General features: G+C 46.7%; 5 protein-coding genes across 5 annotated transcripts; 2 read left to right on the forward strand and 3 right to left on the reverse strand.

Annotated features, from left to right (window-relative positions):
- Positions 1-4,094: 4,094 nt before the first annotated feature.
- Positions 4,095-4,373, reverse strand: F5891DRAFT_931320 (uncharacterized protein; the record flags this gene model as incomplete). Its single annotated transcript, XM_041373962.1, has 1 exon — positions 4,095-4,373. A coding segment is annotated over one exon (279 nt), but the record flags the coding sequence as incomplete, so codon positions are not given.
- A 1,207-nt stretch (positions 4,374-5,580) lies between these two features.
- F5891DRAFT_1190967 (uncharacterized protein) lies at positions 5,581-6,189 on the forward strand (the record flags this gene model as incomplete). The annotated part of the gene is made up of 2 exons (XM_041367389.1): positions 5,581-5,670; positions 5,722-6,189. The coding sequence occupies 2 exons, from the start codon at positions 5,581-5,583 to the stop codon at positions 6,187-6,189; spliced, it is 558 nt and encodes a 185-aa protein (XP_041223874.1).
- Positions 6,190-9,048: 2,859 nt separating this feature from the next.
- On the reverse strand, positions 9,049-10,622 carry F5891DRAFT_1190968 (uncharacterized protein; the record flags this gene model as incomplete). The annotated part of the gene is made up of 8 exons (XM_041367390.1): positions 9,049-9,172; positions 9,222-9,376; positions 9,422-9,610; positions 9,658-9,796; positions 9,860-10,040; positions 10,103-10,215; positions 10,278-10,412; positions 10,471-10,622. 8 exons carry the CDS (start codon positions 10,620-10,622, stop codon positions 9,049-9,051), a joined length of 1,188 nt encoding a protein of 395 aa, XP_041223875.1.
- A 2,153-nt stretch (positions 10,623-12,775) lies between these two features.
- On the forward strand, positions 12,776-13,827 carry F5891DRAFT_1190969 (uncharacterized protein; the record flags this gene model as incomplete). Its single annotated transcript, XM_041367391.1, has 3 exons — positions 12,776-12,965; positions 13,022-13,302; positions 13,354-13,827. The coding sequence occupies 3 exons, from the start codon at positions 12,776-12,778 to the stop codon at positions 13,825-13,827; spliced, it is 945 nt and encodes a 314-aa protein (XP_041223876.1).
- Positions 13,828-14,842: 1,015 nt separating this feature from the next.
- F5891DRAFT_1239069 (uncharacterized protein) lies at positions 14,843-15,646 on the reverse strand (the record flags this gene model as incomplete). Its single annotated transcript, XM_041369690.1, has 4 exons — positions 14,843-14,979; positions 15,031-15,139; positions 15,192-15,219; positions 15,273-15,646. Coding segments are annotated over 4 exons (648 nt in total), but the record flags the coding sequence as incomplete, so codon positions are not given.
- Between the last annotated feature and the right edge of the window lie 6,051 nt (positions 15,647-21,697).

Raw genomic sequence — 21,697 nt, forward strand, 5'->3', positions numbered from 1 at the left:
CATCGAGTGTACGGCCAAGCAAACATGGGACAAGAAGTTTGAGACCTGCGCAGAGCACATCCACAAAGGCCTTTGGGCTAAAGATGGGAAGTAACTCTGTACCACTTGGCAGAGGGAAGAAGGATGCACAATGCCAAAACACGATGCGCGCCATGCCTGTTCAGGATGTGGAGCCACTATGCATGGCGCCCAAAGATGCCCTAGAGCACAGAAGGCAGATACTGCTGACGCCATACAAGGCTGACACATGGGAACAGGAGCTTCGAAGAGCAGGACTTCTTGGGCATTTCAAGATATATTTTTCTCCTGTCAGTGTTATGCAGGTTCCACCAAATAAAAGTTCAATTACCGAGTACCAGAACGAGTTTGAAAGTATCATCCGAAAAGAATTGGACAAAGGAAGGTACATTGGACCCTTTCGAGCTGAATCATTGGAAAGTCTCATAGGACCGTTTCAATTGTCGCCGCTGTCCATAATCCCTAAGCCAGGCAAATTCAGGATAGTACAAAACTTTTCCTTTCCAGCATCCCCAAACGTTTCACATCCTAATCCCTCGATAAACTCCTACATTAATGCCAGCGACTTTCCGACGACATGGGGCAAATTTTCGAACATATATCTAATAATTGCAAGCCTTCCCCCAGGTTCAGAGGCAGCCACAAGAGATGTGGTGGAAGCATACTGGACAATCCCACTGCGCCCCTCGCAATGGCTGGCAGGAATAGTAAGAGTATCAGACTCCCACTTCTGCATTGACACATGCACTGCATTCGGAGCCACCCCTTCGGCAGGAGTATACGGGCACATAGCAGATGCGGGCGCCGAAATCTTTAGGAGCAATGGCATCGGCCCATTAGAAAAATGAGTAGACGATCATATCTTTTTTAGAATCAGAAGAGAGTACTTACAGCCGTACAATGATAAGAGAAAGAAGTGGAATCAAGTCTTCGCGAAAGAAGGGATGAGACAATCTGGCGCAAGGCTATGGTTCAGCGACACGTGTTGGGAAACAGGAAAACTGGAGGAATTGAGTGAGGACTGTTCAAAGCCTCTACAAGACCTTTCATTTCGCTCACCGAGATTGAAACACGACGAGCTTTTTGCATTTAGCTTGCAAGATATCGATGAGTTGTCAAGTATCCTAGGCATTATATGGGAATTGTTGAAAGATTAACCGTTCTCATCGACAACAATCTATATAGGATTCCTTTGGGATATCGGACAAAGGATAGTCTCACTGAGTCTGGCAAAAGTCAGCAAATATCTGGCAGCAATCGACGAATGGAGAAAGAGACCAGCGCATGTTTTACAAGACGTACGAGAGCTATATGGCAAGTTACTACACGCATGCCAAGCAGTACCACGAGGCAGGGCATACCTAACAAGCCTCGAGGAGATACTTTCCCACTGCGGCGCTAAGCCTTTCCTTCCGCATCCAGCAGGAAGCAGGGTAGAGAAGGATCTAGAATGGTGGGCTAGGCTACTTCAGTCCTGGCAGTGTAAAACGAGCAATTTACCCATCTATCAAACTCGAAAATCCTCTCGCTTTCTCAGACGCGAGCTCAGGAATTGGAATAGGCATTGTAATAGGTAACTACTGGAGGGCCTGGAGGTTAATCCCAGGGTGGAAAACGCACAATGGTCAACGAGACATCGGATGGGCGGAGGCAGTGGCTTTTGAACTCCTCATATACACTCTCACCTCTCTGCCTGGCATTGGCAAGCACATCATCGTCCATGGAGATAACACAGGCGTCGTTGAAGGATGGTGGAAGAGGAGACACAGAAACTGAGAAGTCAACGAAGTCTTTCGTAGAATCAACGAGTTTATTCACACTCTACCCTACCCTTACGACGTCGTCACTACATACATCCCAAGCGCTTCCAACCCAGCAGATGAACCATCCAGAGGAATATATGGACCAACAAGCCTTCTTCTTCCCCCAATCAGCCTTCCAACAGAGCTTGGTACCTTCCTCATCGACGCTACAGAACCACTGTCTGCCACAGAACTCCGCCTCCTGCGCGATGGCCATTACTCCGCCCCAGCAGCTAAACTTATCAACCGCGAGCTGCGCAGACTGCAAGCAGCCGAGCTGAGCAAGAGAAAGCCGTTCTGAAGAAGAAGGTTTCATCAGCAGTGCGCTCAACAATGACTGAAACATAAGAACTCATGATTCAGAGCACCGCTACCAAATGTAACAGATACTTCCCCCTCCCCCATTCCCCAGAACTATAGACTTAATTTGACACCCAAACCTTCCACCCTGCGCCCCCATTGTCTTGCGCGAGACCGACTAAGACTGTGGTTACCAGCGGGAGATAGTACGAGACAAGAGATAGCGGTAACCTCGCAGTCTCCTAGACATGAAATTTCGGAGGCACAGTTGGAACGAATCCTTGACGTCATTGGGTCGTCGTGGGTGCAATCGACGAAAGAAACATATGGGGCGGGTTTGCTGGTGTTCCATGTGTTCTGCGACACAAACAGAATCGTGGAAGAGCACAGATGTCCAGTTGCTCGCAGTCTCCTCCTAGATTTTCTCTGCAGTTGTGCAGGATCCTACTCCGGATCGTCGTTAGCTAACTACGCGGCAGGTCTAAAAGCCTGGCACTTACTTCATGGAAGGAGCTGGTTGATCCCACCCAATGAGTTGAAAGTGGTGCTAGATGGAGCTGCGGCTGCAGCACTGGAGTTGTCCAAACGTCCCAAACAGCTACCATTCACACCTGTGTACTTATCCATCATTCATGAGCACCTAGACCTCAATTCACCACTAGATGCGGCCATTTTCGCGTGCTTGACAATGACCTTTTATGCAATAGCAAGGTTAGGGGAGTTCACAGTAAACGCAATCAAGGAATTCGATCCAAATAAACATATAACGAGATCCGGCGTATCCAAAGCAGCAGACCGCAACGGTCTGCCAGTTATGAAATTCCACCTACCGAGCACTAAATGTTCTCCAAATGAAGGAGAGGACGCATATTGGGCAATGCAAGAAGGGCCGTCGGACCCTAGTGCTGCATTGGAAAATCACTTGAGAATCAATCCAGCAAACGGTGATGCGCACCTATTCGCGTGGAAACACACCAAAGGACTGCGTCCTTTATCGAAGAAGGAACTGTTGAAAAGAATAGCATCAGCAACAGCGGCAGTGAACCTACCAGAACTAAAAGGACACAGACTTAGGATTGGGGGAACATTAGAGTACCTTCTGCATGGAGTGCCTTTCGAAGTCGTGAAAACGATGGGAAGGTGGTCTAGCGAAGCATTCACACTATATCTCAGAGAGCATGCTGTGATTCTCGCACCTTACATTCAGGCCTCACCAGTACTGGAACCTTTCACGCGATACACCATCCCCCCAGTCCAGTGAAAAGAAGCACTTCTCCTAGTTGAAAGGGCCCCAAGCTTCACTGAGTGCGTCATAGTTCTCCTAATACATGGGAACACAGCTCACCTCACACCTTAGGCACGGACCCATGTTTCAGGCCGGAAAGCCCCTGTGGGGCTTTCGCCCAAAACAAACAAACAAGCAAACTAACAAACGCATCCAACGAAGTCCCATCACGTTGTAGTTTCATTAGAAAGAGGATACCAAGTCCGTAGATCAAAACCTAGAAAGTAGGATGAGTTTGTACAAATACAACAAAGACACCAAGCTACAAAAAGCGCATAGAGTCGAAGTTGGTGAAATCTTTCAAACTCAGACCTACATAAGCATTTGTCATGTGACATGGCTAGTGCAATACCTTGCAAGTGTTGATAGTGGTGATCAATTGATAGAGAATTGTTGATACAATTGTAAGACTTGACATATCTGCATCACAATGTTGATTTTCTGTCAATGAATTGTAAGACTTGATATTTCAAACATCAGAATGTTGGTTTTCTTGCAATCAATTGTAAGACTTGATATATCTACATCAGATTGTCAGTTTTCTTGCAACCCTTGTCCATTCAATAGCTATTTGTTGTGCTTGTATCAAGCTTTATCTTTGTATATAATCTTATATAATTCAGTGGATTTTTGATATCATTTTACCATTTATATCCAGTCATATCAAGTTCGGGTCGATTTCCTGATGAAGGTGTCACTGTGATAGCCATCTTGTCGGGGGAGAGAAACAATGGTAAAATCATGCAGAGTGTCTTTCCGGAGCCTGTTGCAGCTCGAAGAACCACATTTCTTCCTGCAAGCAAAGATATGAGAGCCTTGAGTTGGAATAACTTCGGAATTTTGGTGCCTTTTGAGACAAAATCAAGGTGCGCAAAAGCTTCGAGTACTTGCTGGATCTGTATCGTTGAAAGTGTGTTTGTAAAGTTTGCTGGAAGGTTTTCGAGAGCATTCAAAGCTGATATGGACATAGGCAATACAGAACCAATGTCGAAACTCATGGTCATAACATAGAGATGTAGCAAAACAGTAGTGTCTGTACAATGTCTGGATGTACGACAACATCCGGCACAACCGGCACCTGCTAAAATTCAAACTCCGTGCTTCGCCTGCCAAATTTCTCTGAGATCGACCAGTCTGACTACGTCAAAAATTCTCCACTCTCATGTGACGTACGTCAGACTGGTCACGAGTCTAGGGAGTACCGGCCACACACATCGGGGTGAACGATATTTAAAAGAGGTTTATATGTTGTACAAAATGTGAAGACAGTATTTAATATTTAAACTGACATAAAGATGGGTGCACGACTTCAAATTTTGGTGGTGTTTTGTGTGTCATCCAAAATATCAAATATTCACAACCATATTCCCACAAACAATATGTCAACAAATATAATAAATATAATCAGATTTTCCATGTCTGCTTCAATTTAAAGTTTGATTCTTACATAAAACTTTGGAGAAAACCTGAAGTTTTGCCAAAGCTTGACATTTAAATCGAGTTTTAATGTCATGTCATCTGTAAAACTTCAAGTTTTCTCCAAAGTTTTACATGGAAATTGAACTTTAAGTTGAAGCAGACATGAAAAATCTGACTATATTTCTTATGTTTGTTGACATATTGTCTGTGGGAATATGGTTGTGAATATTTGATATTTTGGATTACACACAAAACACCACCAAAATTTGAAGTTGTGCACCCATCTTTATGTTAGTTTAAATATTAAATATTGTCTTCACATTTTGTACAATATATAAACCTCTTTTAAATATCGTTCACCCCGATGTGACACCTCAGGCTGCCACTGCAGTTTTCGGAAGCAAAAGGTAGGCAGTCTAATTATGGGAACAGCCGAGAATTTCACCGATGTAATTTATGTAAGATAGGCCTCAAGTAGTTTCCACAAACATCACGTGACAAAGTGTGATGAAACGTGACAAAAGCAATGAATGTGTATAGGATGTCCGTGGCGACAAGGTATAAAAAAACGGAAACAGAAGAGTTGTAGTATACGTACTTTTCAACAAATCATCCGTTCCAGAATTACCATTTGTGTGAAATTGAAGGAGGAGATGGCAACACAAGCAAGATTTAAGGCATACATTGTACATAGAGCCCCCAAACACTCTGGACTCCGCTTCACCTACCATCGGCCTGATACTGAAACCTGCCAAAATGCCAAAATGGTCACAAAAAGTCCGGTCTGCGATCGAGAACCTAGGGAGTCAGGCAAAAAAGCGGAAAATATCAGTAGATAAAGAAAATGTGAGTTTTCAATTGTACTCACTTTTGAAATCAATGCTCATGCCTGTGCAGAGTCATCCAGTAGACATAGCTTCGAGTTCTGTAGTAGCTTCAGGCTGTGAAACCACTTTTCCATTCAATTCTACACCTTCGAAGTCTAAGCTCCCAGTTGAGATTGTTCTGTCAGCCTCAGGTCAGGTTTTTGTGCAACTCAAGAACAATGGTGCCGCTATGGACTCAGAGCGCAGCCACACTGCCGCTATGGTCTCGGAGCGCAGCCACACTACCGCTATGGACTCAGAGCACAACCACACAGCTACTATGGACTCGGAGCACAGTACCCACCTTCAAGTAAATGCAAATTTGTCTGAAGAATCCTCACTTGCATTGCAGGACTCAGTGGATATGGATTTGGAGTATAGTGATGTGGCAGAATCAGAGTGTGAGTCTAACTTGGATTTGGATTGCCGAGACCACGAGAGTGTAACGTGGGACCGGTTGAAGGCTTTGAGGATTTCGATGAGCACGCAGCCACAATGATGGGTTGTTCAAGGGAATGGCCAAAATTCTAGAGGAGCGTGGTTTCGATGTCAGCAAAAAGAAGGCTCAGTGCAAGGATTTCAACTGTCCTCGTGGTTCCACTTCTTGTTGTTGTCGCCGAATTCTCTATAACCAGCCAGATTTTGTTAATGTCGAGTCAAACTTGGAGAGGGTGTGCAGGTTAAAGGGCTTCAAGGTGCTCTTCCTTCCAAAATTTCATTGTGAGCTCAGCTTTATTGAACAATGCTGGGGGTATGCAAAGTGGCTATATCGCTGCTACCCATTATCATCTGGGGAAGCTAATCTGAAACATAATGTCATAAAATCACTGGATGCAGTTCCTCTAACCAGCATGCGAAAGTAAGTGTCATGCTTTTTCTGATGTGTACTTAGATGGCACTAATGAAAATTAGGTTTGCCATCAGATCACACCGTTTCATGGATGCTTATTATAAAGGACTTAATGGCAAACAAGCTGCCTGGGCTGCAAAGCAATACCGAGGCCATCGTGTACTCCCTTCAGCAATAATGTCAGAATTCGAGAGTGCACACTTAAATTAAACATAGTCTTCATATTAACATGTACCTACTAATTTTATTACATACTGTAAATCCTGCAAGTTTGTTCTGTATCACCGCTGCGGCGCTGCCAGTATGCTTCTGGAGTCCCGGTACCAAATGCAGTAATCACAAGTAGAGTCACAGCAAGTCACATCACGTGATGTTTGCAGAAACTGCTTGAGGCCTATCTTAGGATGATTCTAGAAATATTAATATTGTAGCGCCAGCATCTCATGTCCCTCACTGTAGCGGGAAGTGCATTATGATCGCTTTCTACCACATATTTCGCATCGAATGTCACATATCATTTCTCACATGCAATTTCCTCTCAACACCTCACGAACATCAGTGAATCGGTGAACAAATTACAATTTCATATGTAAGTATATATTACTAGTAATCACAACAATCGCCGTAAATCTGGTGGGGGGGTTTACTTGGAAATGTCTGGCATTATGAAGGAAAGACGAATTTTAAAATAAATAAACCAAGTTGCCCTAGCCTCTATGTACGATTTAAGACGTGAACTAGTCTATGGATGAAAAATGTGATGCCAATTCATGAAGTGGATTTTGGAACCATTATTGCCAAGACGAGCACAAAGGTCGCTACTTACATGAATACCGCACCCTTTTGCAATCTTCAAACCAATAGAACCATGCCTTGCATGAAAAAATTCGGTTAAAATATGACAGTTGAAAGTCTTGATCATCTGGTTTGTGTTGTCTAGTTCTCGCATTCACGGCGCAGGTGGAGCTCTGTGAGTTGATATTGGAAATTGTTGTATTAAATGAGATTTTGCCATGCCGCTCAAGCAGCAGCTACAAAGTGCTAGCGTCCAAAATCCTTCATTCAAAAAGCGGTTGGCAAACCAAATCACAAGAGCTGCACTTGGCGGATGAAGCAACTGCGACAGGCATTAGCATATCAAAATACTTCTCAGCCAATGGGAGACATACTGAAGAAGAGATAGATTTTCAGGCGTTTGCAACTTTTTGAAAATGTCACCTTGTGTGAATGAACACGAAGTATACTACCTAAATGAAATGCAAGATATATCACACATAATTTGTTACCTTGTTACGCAGTCAGACACAACGCGACACAGTGCCGCAAATACTTGATTTATATAGCAACAAAAAGACTGCCCTATTCTCAATACAAGGTAGATGTTAGCATATACGTTATAGTTCACAAATTGGTGAGAGGCTCCAAACACTGAGGGAGAGTTCTTCTACCAGCAAAGCCTCCAGCGACTCACATCAAGGCACTTGGTTCTCGAAATACCTTGAATGAGCGAGTCGGTACGTTCTGATCAGCTTTTCCAAAGACAAATAACATCAGATCATCACCTTGTGTAAAATCAAACCTCTAGAATGTCGAGCAAGTTCAAAGATTTAGCAATAGCGACGACGTCTCAAAATGTTCAGAATTTTGGCGCAGCACTGCCACCACACATGGGCAGTGCTACATTGTAATATCATGTCATCTTTGGCATCTTTACAACTCCGCCCCTTTTGACGTCGAGTTTCTAAGTTCGCCGATGCTCGCGCGTTATCACATATGCAGAGTTTTTTCTCTTACAACAACAGAAGCAACTTGCTTATAAGTCACATCGTTCAATTCCTTATTTCAGAAAAATAGTATATTTTTCTCGTTGTATGCAGGAGTACCAACTACATCTGTCCATGAAAAAATCGGTAATTTTATCTGGGTGCATACAGGAGTATAACAACACCCGTCCATCAGATATCACCCCTTCTGACCTCGAGTTTCTAAGTTTGCCAATCTCGCACATTCTTGTGTGTTATCATAGACAAAGAGTATTTTCTTATACAACAACAGATGCAACTCATTGACAAGTCACACCGTCCAATTTTATATTTCAGAAAATGAGCATATTTTTCTTGCCGTACGCGGGAGTATAACTACATTAGTCCATCAGAATATCGGCAATTTCATCTTGGTGGATACACGAGTGTAACAACGCCTGTCTATCGGAAAATCAGCATATTTTTCTCGTTGTAAGCAGGAGTATCACCACATCTGTTCATCACAAAATCGGCATATTCTTCTTATTGTCTACAGGAGTATAATTACTCAGATTATCGATATATATATATATTTGTTGTATACGCGGTACGTCGATTGATAGATGTATCTGACAGAAAGATTAAGGGTTGTCACACAATGATTCATTCACGGGGTGTCACTGGCAGATATGGGAGACCACAATCACATTAGTTTCAGAGAGTATATTACTGAGTAACAATAGGCACTAAGATACGGCGATGAACGTCAAGAGTCAGAATCCAATGCAGCATCTTCCATCGCTAGTCTCTGAGCAGCAAGTGTACGGACGGACATCCGGGAAATTACGTCCGACGTCAAGTCTTGTCTGTGATTTCTTCCAAAAACTTTTCTGTACAGGAATTAGCGATCAATGCTACTCATTGACAGTCCATGCTTACCTGGTCCACCACTCAAGAAGTTCATTGACCCTGGCTCGCGCAGCTGGACCCGGAGCATCCTCGAAGAAATCTACGATATTGGTCCAGAATATCTCGTAATCGAAATCTCCGTCTACGTTGCGCCATGAAGTGATACTAGAGAGAGCGAATCGGATCTGCAAAACTCGTCATCTACATCATGGTTATAGGGCGATGCTTACTTGACAAGCTGTATATGCAATCGCCCGAGGAGTAACCTTCCTCATACCGATAATAGATGCAACACATGTCTTTACCTTGGCTTGATCTTGTCTCCGTGCACGTCGATTGTTCTCGATTATATCGGTGCCTTGACCTTCACCATCCATCTCGCTGGCAGATGAGGGAGAGGTAAAGAGGGCCTTCAACCCCTGCGATGTGATTATGAGACACGAACCAATGAGAAAAATCAGCTCACCATCACTAATAGCTTAGATTTCATGAGACCGTGCTCTAGATTGCCGGCGTCAGCTGCACAGTTTTGATACATAAATAGGGGCCATGAATTTTCGGAGACGATGAAAGCGGTCGTACGGTCTCGAATGCCGGCCTTGACACTGGACCGCATAGTATCAGCGACATATAAATGAAGACAGTAAAGAATACGGAATATCACTTACGCAGGATCATCCCAGCACCATTCCGCTGGACAGAGCAGCTTACCACATGTGTCGTTTACAAACCCTCGATGATGCTTGTCGTTGGTCGAGATGAGAGGAGTTGGACGAAACTCGATGTTTACCCATGATGCTACGAGCTCTTTAAGGGTACCCGTGTCATCGCCACGAGCCGAGTCCGCACCTCACTTGAGCTACATTTGAATCGTACTAATGAGGAAAAAGTGACATAAGAAGTTCATGAACAGACCTTTTTAAGCATGTCTTCAGACTCCTCGTCGTCAAGACTTGCTATCTTGTCGTGAATCCACGGCAACGCCTTGACAAGTTCGACATAACTACGTTGTAGGCGGTCTTGCCTGTCACGCCGGTGCATGTCAGGATATGGTCATGATAAAGCAAGATGAATACTAGTACTTACTCTACAGTGGAAACGCCGGAAGTATCTTCATATTCACACCGTCGGTCGTTTTCAGCAATTAAATCCTCTATAGGAGTGTACAAGGCGACCAAACGACGGATTGCTCGACCCTGTGAAACATAATACGTTGTTTTCCTTGATAAGAAATTAAGTTAAGACTGCGTCTTTAAAAGTCTGAGCAAGTCTGACGCACCTCTGCTTGGTTGCTTTGTCCTGCTTCAAGAGTTCGACCTCTTCCATCAAGGTGGCTATTCTTCTCTTCACCCGAGCCTGAGGAGAGGTTGGGACACACAGGGATATCATCCCCGAAGGAGGGCTTCCTGAGTCATGCCCTGATGCAGACATGCTGCGAAATCCGAGTCAGATAACAGGAGAGACGAAAGGGTGTAGAACAAATGAGCCGTAGGATGGTTAGCTATCTTATATATCGTTCCTGTATAGTTAGTCATGGTGATAAGCATTCTCATAATATACTAGCCCGGTGAAGGTACAACAATTCAGATGGTGAGTCTGAACAATGTTGGGTCTTGCAGAACCTAGCTGCTATTCGACCCTAAAGGGTTTCTGGACTAGGCTTAAGGCTCAGAGGAGAGGAAATATCATAGAAACTTGCTCAGCACTCAGACTCATACTGGTAACTGGTGAAAAGATTGATTGATTATGTAAGCTACAAAAGTGCCAACATAAGGTAAGGTAAAAACAGTCTCTACAAGCCCAACCAGAAATGAATCCCTACATCTCATGGGAACTTTAAATCATGACTGTCCCCAGTCATCTACCTATGCAAACCAAAGCTAAGCTAAACTTAAGAGAACTAACCTGGGGGTCCTCAAACACCTTTTGTTTCCTTGATGCGTATGCCAGGTAAACTGCGCCAGTGAGTGAGGGTCAGGCAATGCAATAAAACGATATCCTCCAGACTTTGCTTTTAGTACTGGAGGAGCAGCGATGCTAAAGTGAAATAAATGCGATGATGGTTGCATGGATGACGATGGGGAGTAGACAGATAGAAAGAGGCGAACGAGGGCTTCGAAATGAGTATAGGGTTGACTAGGTTTGGTGGAGAACTGAGTGAGCAATGAGGGAAATGGTGGAAAAGGGCGGAAATTGCGAGAAGTGCGGATAGCGAGGGCGCGTGCGGGCGTATCGGAATTCTGATCGGATGGATAGAAAGAGCGGAAAACTGCGGTCAGAACGCGCCTAAGGCGATGGGCGCGCGATCACGGGGCGACGAGATATAAAGAAAACACAAAAAATGGGGCGAAAAAATAGGGGGGAACGCGCAAATGCGGATAGCGAGCGAATGGCTGAACGCACGAAGGCGCGGATATGCGCGAATGAAAGCCATGAACGAGGGCTTCAAAACGGATATAGGGTCGATGGGGTTTCGATGCGAAATGGGCTGGTGAAAGTGCGAAAAGTGCGGAGGTGCAAGAGGGAGGAGGAGGAAGGGGTATGGTGCAGGGCAACAAGGGCTGGTCCTATCAAAAAGCGGATTGGGGCAATGGACAGAGCCACTGAGGGATGGTAAATGTCCAAAAGAGCTAGATGAGACAGGCCTTTGAGCACCCAGAAAACCCTTATCTCCCCTCAACTTCTCAAAAACACCAAAAACTCGATATCTCCACAACTACTGCTCCAATTTCGATGAGCCAGGGCTCAAAATGATCGTACGGACGTGGGTAATACGACCCTAAGTTTGCGAGAGATCCGCTCGAAAAACGCGTGGGAAAAATGCTTATCAATGCGCTGGGGAGGAGGAGAAGATGCTGAAAAGTGGGAATGTGGGAGAAGCTGGTAATGAATGACTGTGGTTGGATAATAGGCGAATTTGGGGGATGATTGGAGAGCTTGGAGAGCCTAGAAACACAAGAAACCCTCGCAGTGGGCTCCAGTTGAAGGTACAACAATTCAGATGGTGAGTCTGAACAATGTGTTGGGTCTTGCAGAACCTAGCTGCTATTCGACCCTAAAGGGTTTCTGGACCAGGCTCAAGGCTCAGAGGAGAGGAAATATCATAAAAAAATACTGAGCACTCAGACTCATACTGGTAACTGGTGAAAAGATTGCTTGATTATGTAAGCTACAAAAGTGCCAACATAAGGTAAGGTAAAAACAGTCTCTACAAGCCCAACCAGAAATGAATCCCTACACCGGTGGAACTTCACTGACTCACCTTGAAGAAAATCTTGAGCATTTGTAAGTTTCTCCGTTGTTTCTCTCGCCTGTTTTGGCAGGGTGACGTGACTCGGGATGCAGTAATCGTTTACCGCAACTTTCCGTCAGTGTCTACATTGTTTTTCGAGCTATATTGGGTGGGGAAGTTTAAGCTGTGCCGTCGGCGTCATGGAAATAATAGTAAATTCAAGTGTTTTCGTACTAACTCATGCACTTTGGCCGAAGTCTGAAGTTATTGCAACTCGTTTCTCTGAGCTGAGAGCATGATAAAAGGCACATGTGCAAAGTGGGTGATGAGCTTGTATTTTCTCCGAATCGTCATGTCACAGCCTCGCTCAGATGCACGACGGGAGACTCGTAGACCTCGCAGTAGTGTTACGATTAATTCAGTCTCTTCTGTTCGTCAGCGCACTCGTGCACAAACCGCTGCGTATCTGCTTGGTATTCGTCCAGAATTACCCGATATCACTGATACCGCAGAACAGTACCAGGCCCCCAAGCTTGATAAAAGTAAGTTGTGCAAGCAATGACCCCGAGTCAGGTGGAGATGCTCACGGTTATGCTAGTCGAATTTCGAGTGCCATTACACACTATGGATAGGAGCCAATCGACCACGTATGTGGGCAAGCTGCACTCCGAATCAGATGGTCGGCAAGACATATTTGACTCCATCATGGATGTTCCAGAACTGTACGAACACTTAGGCTGGCGGTTGTCTACCGCCCGCCGCACGGATCCCCCCCACCGGCTTTTAACTGTGCACGACATCGACAGTGCTTTCAAAGCTGCAAGGGCGGATAGCTCTGGGAGGCGACATAAGAAAGTTGCCATCGAAATCCTCAATACGGTATGTGACTTGGTATGTGAGTGATTTGCACAATCTGACCTACCTTCACAGGAGCCCACACCCAAAGACAAACCAGCAAAACAAAGGACAGACATACCTGCTATAACCGAGCAGAGCCTCCTACCATCCAACATATTCGTGATCTCCAAGGGGGCCCTTGGCAGACAACAAGAAGGCCAGGCGGTGCCTCAGCCGCTGAAGAGAACATATGCACTTTATTTGGATAATGACGATGAATCAAGTGACGATGAACCGCCGCAAGAAATCGAGGATGTTGTGACGAGTGTCCACTCTCGCTATCCTGCCATGAATTTCCGTCAATATATCGGTACAATGAAAGATCGGGGCATTTTGTACCTGTCGACCGCGGCTCATTTCAATTCTGGATTCTACAAAGAAAAAATAGGCATGTCAGAAGGCGCTGCATATACTTTTCATAGTTATGTTGAAAACGCTTACATCAAGGCAGAACGTAGGAAACGGGGAAGGAATGGTAAAGGGAAGAAGGCGCAAGCTTCAAGTTGACATAACGATGAGGATATAGTACTGCACGAGGCACATTGACTTAGAATGATGAAAATGGGTCTGTGCTACTTTGGTAACAGGCAATCAGCGTCTATATAACGATAGTCACAAAATATACACATACCCTGCCGCATCACTAGGTCTATGTAGTACCATAGCCTCGAAACGGACGACGCCCTCGCTCTTATCAGGCCAAGTTCATCTGGTATTGGGAAAGGTTTTGCCGGAATAGGACTTGGCAAGAGAGTACTGGGCCCGAGCGTACGAACGACACAGACTCTACAGATTGTTGTATTGTCGGCAATGTCGCGCGTCCAACACAAAGGAAAGGTGGTGTCTGAAGCTTGGTTGAATGCTGCCAGGGTGTGATGGGTGCGATGGGTGCTGTGCTGCCTCGTGATACCAACAAAGACAAACGTAGCGTTCGTGCCCTCACTGAGCAATGTTCTACTGTAAACGCGCATGCAACAAATATCAATATCAGGTAGAATTGACCTCACCAGCTGCATTATTTGATGCCACAGGAAGTTGAACAACACATGGTAATATGTATGGTGACGTTCACGTGCAGGCAGTCGATAGCTCAATACCCTTAAGGTTCATATGAATATGAATATGAATTTTATATTTGGCCATCTAAATATAAAATGCCCTTAGCCCAGCGTCACATGTTGATACCCGCTGACTTGAAAAAAAAAACGCACCAGCTTGGGTAAGCGTAAATATACATCTGTTGCTTCATAAAGTCAACACGAGGCCTGAATGCGATGGGCAAAGCTTACTCACCCCAGCCCATTCAGGGAAACCAGCTCCAGGACTCCCGAAATACCTGTAAAGGTAGCTCAGTTAACCGTTATGAAGGCACTAGCCAAGAACCACGCACGGTGTAAACATGTTACTACTCATAGTAGGTAGGCCAAGCCCTATTCTGGGATCAATGCCAGCCTCGCTGCGTTCAGAATCTTTATTGTTTGAATTCACATTCGACTGTTCAGTCCGCCATGGGCGTATTTTCAGTAGCTTTAACGCCTCTCGAACTGGCTGAGCGTAGCGCGCCCAGCCATGCGTCATCCATGCATGTTGCATTGCGAATGTGAGAAAAAGAGAAGAGGTCGGAAGGTGACTTGATCCGAGCAGATGAGAGTCCACCACCTATAGATATTGCCTTAACATTCATCTGTAGGCGAGAAAAGGGGTGCCAACCTTGATCAGATATTCTCACCCGAACGTCGTTCTCGCCAAGAACGATGGTAGCTCGTATAGGAGGAAGGTTAGGTGAACTCCTGTGATCCAGTCCAGTAGCGGTTATTGCCTAGAACGCCATCAGTCAACCGCTCTTTTAGATGTGATCCGAGAACCTGCACGTTTTTGAGAAGTTCAAATATGATGTACCTAGAAAATGAGGCGTGGGTGAGATTGAACGTGATGCAAGTGAAAAGATTTACTCGAGGTGTTCACGTATGTAGGAAAACTTAGTGTCAACGTGACCATCGACGATCACTTCCGGCCATCCGCGATTTGGCACGCTTTCCCCAATCTCATCGACTATATCGTGTGGCCTGCCATGCAAGAGCGCGACACACTTGTCAATGGAATCCCTGAGGTTGAGCGCAGTGTAAATGATGCCAACGTGTGGGTCCTCGGGGTGATTGAGGCTGTTGGTTCCAAGGGACTTTGAGAGCGCAAGGTGATGTTCGGCAAGAACACGTCTTGAGATTCGGGATACGAGCATGCACCTCATGAATGCATCTAGTGAACCTGGTGGAAGGTGCGGAGATGAAAGGGAGAGTCCCAGCGACAGACTTGGTACGACGGATGCACTGGCATATTAGTAGTTAGAACCAGGAGCGCGGTGGACCGAACTTAATGGTGTATTACAGTGACTGCTCTTCTAGGACACTCCAGGAATTTACAAAAGGCTCCTCCAGGGTATTGACTTGAGGGTCACCGTGCCTACTAGTAAATCTTATAAACAAGTCAGAAAAGGTGCGTTATACAGAATCAAGTCACTGACTTTTCAGACGCCGCAGACCAATACAACCGTTGTGTAAAGTTGCCCCCGAGGTCGACAACAAGCTATCGGAAGTAATGTTATTGGAGTAAACCTCGTAGACTTGAGCTACGCCCTCCTGAGTTACTAGTACTAAGCACCAAGGCTAGTATGGTACATAGTAGTAGTCACGTACGGAAGGGCTGGCAAATCCATCAGTCCAAGTGTGTGCGATGCGGACAGGCCGCGGCAGCTCGGTGCAGAGACCAGTAAGAGTCTAAGAGTCTTGAAGTGCCTTAGTGACTTAGTGTTAGGCGTACTAAGCACGTGCATGCCAGCTATTTTGAAACCGCTATGACAAGGTCAAATGGAAGAAGGTGCCAGTGGTGGTCCAAATGTTCATGAGTAGTAGGCCGTTTAGTGGGTCAGTGAAAAAACCATTATATCATACTAGTGTAGTACTGCCGTGACTCGGACTACAATGACAGCGTGCAAAACAATGAAAACGATCATGATGCGGTAGTACTAGTACAATTTCAATCTGAGGAGGGAGGCACGTAGTAGTAATACAATTTGGGGGGTAAACATGTGAAGTGCGATTTGAAAGACATCGAGAATTTGCGCGAGACACAGAACGAGACGTGCCGCTATGTGACCCTGCCCCTCTTGCTCGGTCCAGGTCTAGATCCCGATGTAGAAACAACAATACAATGAGGAACAAGGATGCTCCTAACTGTATCTATAAAATGTTGTGAGGTCGCGCGTTACCTAGTCTGCTATTCTTGAGGAGACAAGTGCGTTCGACCCTAGGGGAAGCGAGTGCTGCGAAGATCTAGAGGTACGCGCTTCAGCGAAGCGTGAGAAAGCGCAAGTGCGCGCAAGGTACGAAGGCGCGGGAACGCGCGCGCGTATTAGCGCGAAGCGCGGGAAAGCGCGCGCGCGTAAGCGGAAATAAAAGAGACTAAGCTTAAGTGATGATATAAAGCAATATAAGAAAAGATAGATGCAAAGTGTAGACCAATAGACTTCTACTATGTACTGCTAAGTAAATAGTGGGTGATAACTAGTAAGTTCAAGGGAAAAGTAAGGTTCGAAAGGTATGTACTGCTGGCGCTTATATAGCGCGCCTAAGCGCGGTCAAGCGGAGCTGAAGCGCTACCGAGTAGGTATGTAAATATATATATGAGTGAGAATGCATGATAAAAATAAAGGTGGAACTATGCTAATAAAGGAAATGGAAATATACGCACTAGGGAGCTTGGTGGACAGTGGATGGATGCTTCTGGATGGCTGGCGCCATAGGGCGCGCAAGCGCGGGAACGCGCGCGCGCGTATACATCGCGAAGCGCGGGAATGGTGCGCGCATGGCGCGCGTTGCGCGGGAAAGCTGCGCGTCATATAGAGATAGCTGTGGGTAGTGCACAGAGTGACGCTACAAGTTCGTGCTATGTACTTCCTAGTGTAAAGCACCATATCACGCCATGAGAGGCATAATTCTCTACATCTCCCAGGGACTTAAATTCTGAGTGTCCCCACTCAGTGCGTGTGTGGTGAGGGTTTCGCGTGATAGTATGCATGTGCGATGCATGTACGATGCTTTGGTTGTTGGGCGATGAATGCATGATCATAAGAATGGTATGTGTGAAGCGCGGGAAGTTGCGTGCATGTTACGCGCGAGGCGCGAGAATGCGCGCGCGCTATGCGTGAAGGCGCGGGAATGAAGCGTAGCATGGTGGATTGCAAGGGTGACTCTGATGTGATTAATGTGCCATGGGTGTGGGGCGATGATGCAAGGGTGATATGGATGTGGCGCGCAAAGCGTGGGCGAGATGCGCGCATATCCATATAGCGCGGGAAAGTGCGCGAGGACGCGCATGAGTGTCGCATGTGTTGTATTCTGTGGGGATGGCGCGAAGTGGCGCAGTCCAGGAGCAATCCAATCCATGTCCAAACCAAGTCCTACTAGGCGTGCTAAATATTAGTTGCTAAAGGTTTGAACAGCATGAGTAAAACTATAAGTGAAAATATGAAGGGAAAATGGTAAACTTTGCGGATGTCCTATCCGACTTGTCTTCTTCGTGCAGCTGTCAACATCTACACCTTCCTATGAGAAAGGCGCGGGAAGCGCGCACGCGCGCGCGTGAAGCGTATGTGCGCGTATATGCGCGTGAGCGTGGGAAGACTGCGCGCATATGTGCGCGTTCTAAGGTGAAAAGGAGCATGGTGCCGCGTCATGCGTGCGAAGAGGAAATATACTATTGAGCTAGGCGGGCACGATCTATGGTTGTTTTTCTTCTAGGTGATTCCTATATGCATATATCAGTGTGTTATTAGTCTTTTGGACAGTGTTATAATGAGAGAAAATGAAATGAAAGAGCACTGGACGAAACCCAGGGTAAAACAAACAATATCCTATGAAACAGTGTTGGTATATGTTCCTCCTTTGATGCGCGGCTGAGGCGCTTGATCCTCCTCCTTGAGCGCGTGCGAGTGCGCGTGGCTAGCGCGCTTCGCGTCTCTTGCGAGCTAACGCTTGACCCAAGGTAGGGTTGGAATGCGCGAGGCAGTTGGCGCGCTTGGGGGGGCTTGTAACTGGCAGAATGAATTCCTGCACAACGCGCTGCAGGTTGAAGGCGCGCCAATGGGAGGCGCAGCAAGGGGTGTAGAGGCGCCCTACAAGCTGATAGGATGCGCGCGATGTGCGCGCCTTGGCGCAATTTCGCGCGAATTTAATTATATTGGCCGAACACGCGAGGAACGGCCATTTCTCTGCAAATGCATTAGCGAGAGACATGTATAGTGAAGAATTAGGCGCAAATGTTGCGTGAATGGGCTGTAAGGGTGGTATATCAAGGCGCAGTAGGCGCATAGGTGAAGGAGAATAGTGCTCATCAAGGCGCGCAGGAACAAAATTGACATGGTAAGCAAAAGTACGAAGAATGCGAATAAATGTGGAGATTGCAAAGTTAAAGGTGATGATAGGGGGGTTAGGCGCATATGTATGTGTCAGGCGCGCGCCTATGTCGCGCCTGGATGTCTGATTAGAATATATTTTGTGTTGAATGAAAGAATTGTGATTTAAAAGGGGAGAAGTGATAGAAACGCGATAGTGCGAAGACTCTGCTTGAATTATGAATGCGCAAGGCGCGGGAATGCGCGCGCGTATTGCGCGATGCGCGTAATCATGGCGCGTGAACAAGGGGTGGTGCGAAGATGAACCTAAAGTGTTTGGAAGCGTCATATAGCTCCTTAAGAGCTTTAAACATGAAAGAGACAAAAAACGCGAAACAAGATGAGGAAAAATATACCGTGCCTCTAGGCACGCGCATTGCGCGTCCTCAGGCGCAATATGGTGCGCCTGAGTTGCGCCAGGGTCGCCTGAGACATGCTCTGCTTGGTGGTTGTGCAGCGTGATGCACGGATGTTTTACCGGTGCGCGATAGTCACTGGAAGCAAAAAGCGCGACATGCGCGTGATCGCGAGTGACATCTGGAATTTCCAGAGACAAACTCTGGTTGATGCAAGGTGCGACTTGAGCCTCTGATGCGGCAGAAGGCTCCTCTATAGGCGCGCCAAGGCGCGATAGATGTTTAGGGTCATCCCTGACCTCTGATGATGTGGATGGTGATAGCGGTGATGGCAATGGTGCGATTGGCGAGGTTTCTTCCTTGAGCGATGCGAGAGTGATAGGCGCGCGTGTTTCTAGCGGTGCATTAGTGTGCAATAGATGATTAGAGTCATCCCTGACTGCTGGCGAGGTGATAGCGATAGGCGCGCGCGATGCGATAGCGATAGGCGCGCGTGTTTCAACTGGCGCGTTAGTGTGCAATAGATGATTAGAGTCATCCCTGACTTCTGATGCGATTGATGGTGATGGAGATGATGCGGATTGTGAAGGAGATGATGCTGCTGAGGATGATAGTGAAGAGGCGCCTGCAGCGCGCTTTGCGAGCGCGCGTTCGAGTTCGTGATCTAAAGTAATGCAGTCTGATATAGCTTTGCATGCTGGCGCAGTTGATGCTTGAGGTGCGCGTGAATCGCGCGTAGGCGCGGGAAAGGCGCGCGCGCGAGGCACGTGAATAGGAACTGGTGGCTTTCTGTCAAGTACAACATCTGAGGGTGCGCGATAGAAGAGTCCAGCTGTTGCATTAGCGCTAATGGTCGTATCCTGGGTTGCATGGTTCGTGTGATGGCGATCTTTGCACTTAGCCACTTTAGCTTGCGCTGTTGTGCTTGGCGCTACCACAGGCGCGCTAACTGGTGCGCTTACTGGTGCGCTTGGCGCGGGAAAAGCGCGCGCAGGTAATAGGAACTGCGCAGCTGCGAAGACGTCCATGAATGGGTATGGGTCGTATGGGTGGTGGTCGGGGAACTTGATCATAAGGCGCAAGCGGATTTGCGCCTGAGCATCGCTAGGGATTCCTTCCATGAATAAGCGGTCGCGTTCGGCCTTTCCAATACGGTCTTCATCCATGAGTGGCTGCATAATCTTCCTGAATGCGCGCAGGTAATTGCTGAGTTCTGTGCAAGAGGGCATTGGTTTGTTAGCGTATTCGCGCGCGATGGCGCGCAAGTCTGCGAGCGCGTAGCGCCTTTTACCGTCCCATCCAGGATACATTACCTTCACCTCATCTAAGAAGGCGTCGTAATCGCTTACTTGCGCCTCGGGCATTCCGCCCCATAGTTCTCGATCGTCGTGCTCAAGGTAGCGGATAATACCTTTGATGCGGTCGAGTCCTTGGAGTCCTGCTTCATCAGCAAGCTGCTCATAGGTGTCAATAAACTCGGCGAGGTTGTCTGTAGTGCCATCGAACTTGGGCGCGTTTGCTGTGCCGCGGATGGGCATTCTATAAGGCATTGCAGCGTGAAAAAGCGCAGGCGCGCGCGAGGCGTATCACAGGTGCGCGCGTGAGGCGCAGAGGCGTGGGAAAGCGCGCGCGCAAGGCGCGAAAATGCGTAACTAAAAATTGGTTAGCTTTTGAATATGTAAAGAGATTGACCTTTATGTGTTAAATAGCGTGAAGTGCGAAGATGCGCAAAACTAGATCTTGCTGACTGCTCCCCTCGCGGTGGGCTCCAGTTGTAGAAACAACAATACAATGAGGAACAAGGATGCTCCTAACTGTATCTATAAAATGTTGTGAGGTCGCGCGTTACCTAGTCTGCTATTCTTGAGGAGACAAGTGCGTTCGACCCTAGGGGAAGCGAGTGCTGCGAAGATCTAGAGGTACGCGCTTCAGCGAAGCGTGAGAAAGCGCAAGTGCGCGCAAGGTACGAAGGCGCGGGAACGCGCGCGCGTATTAGCGCGAAGCGCGGGAAAGCGCGCGCGCGTAAGCGGAAATAAAAGAGACTAAGCTTAAGTGATGATATAAAGCAATATAAGAAAAGATAGATGCAAAGTGTAGACCAATAGACTTCTACTATGTACTGCTAAGTAAATAGTGGGTGATAACTAGTAAGTTCAAGGGAAAAGTAAGGTTCGAAAGGTATGTACTGCTGGCGCTTATATAGCGCGCCTAAGCGCGGTCAAGCGGAGCTGAAGCGCTACCGAGTAGGTATGTAAATATATATATGAGTGAGAATGCATGATAAAAATAAAGGTGGAACTATGCTAATAAAGGAAATGGAAATATACGCACTAGGGAGCTTGGTGGACAGTGGATGGATGCTTCTGGATGGCTGGCGCCATAGGGCGCGCAAGCGCGGGAACGCGCGCGCGCGTATACATCGCGAAGCGCGGGAATGGTGCGCGCATGGCGCGCGTTGCGCGGGAAAGCTGCGCGTCATATAGAGATAGCTGTGGGTAGTGCACAGAGTGACGCTACAAGTTCGTGCTATGTACTTCCTAGTGTAAAGCACCATATCACGCCATGAGAGGCA

The sequence above is a fragment of the Suillus fuscotomentosus genome, assembly GCF_016647785.1.
Source record: "Suillus fuscotomentosus strain FC203 chromosome Unknown F5891scaffold_40, whole genome shotgun sequence".
Lineage (NCBI taxonomy): Eukaryota > Fungi > Basidiomycota > Agaricomycetes > Boletales > Suillaceae > Suillus > Suillus fuscotomentosus.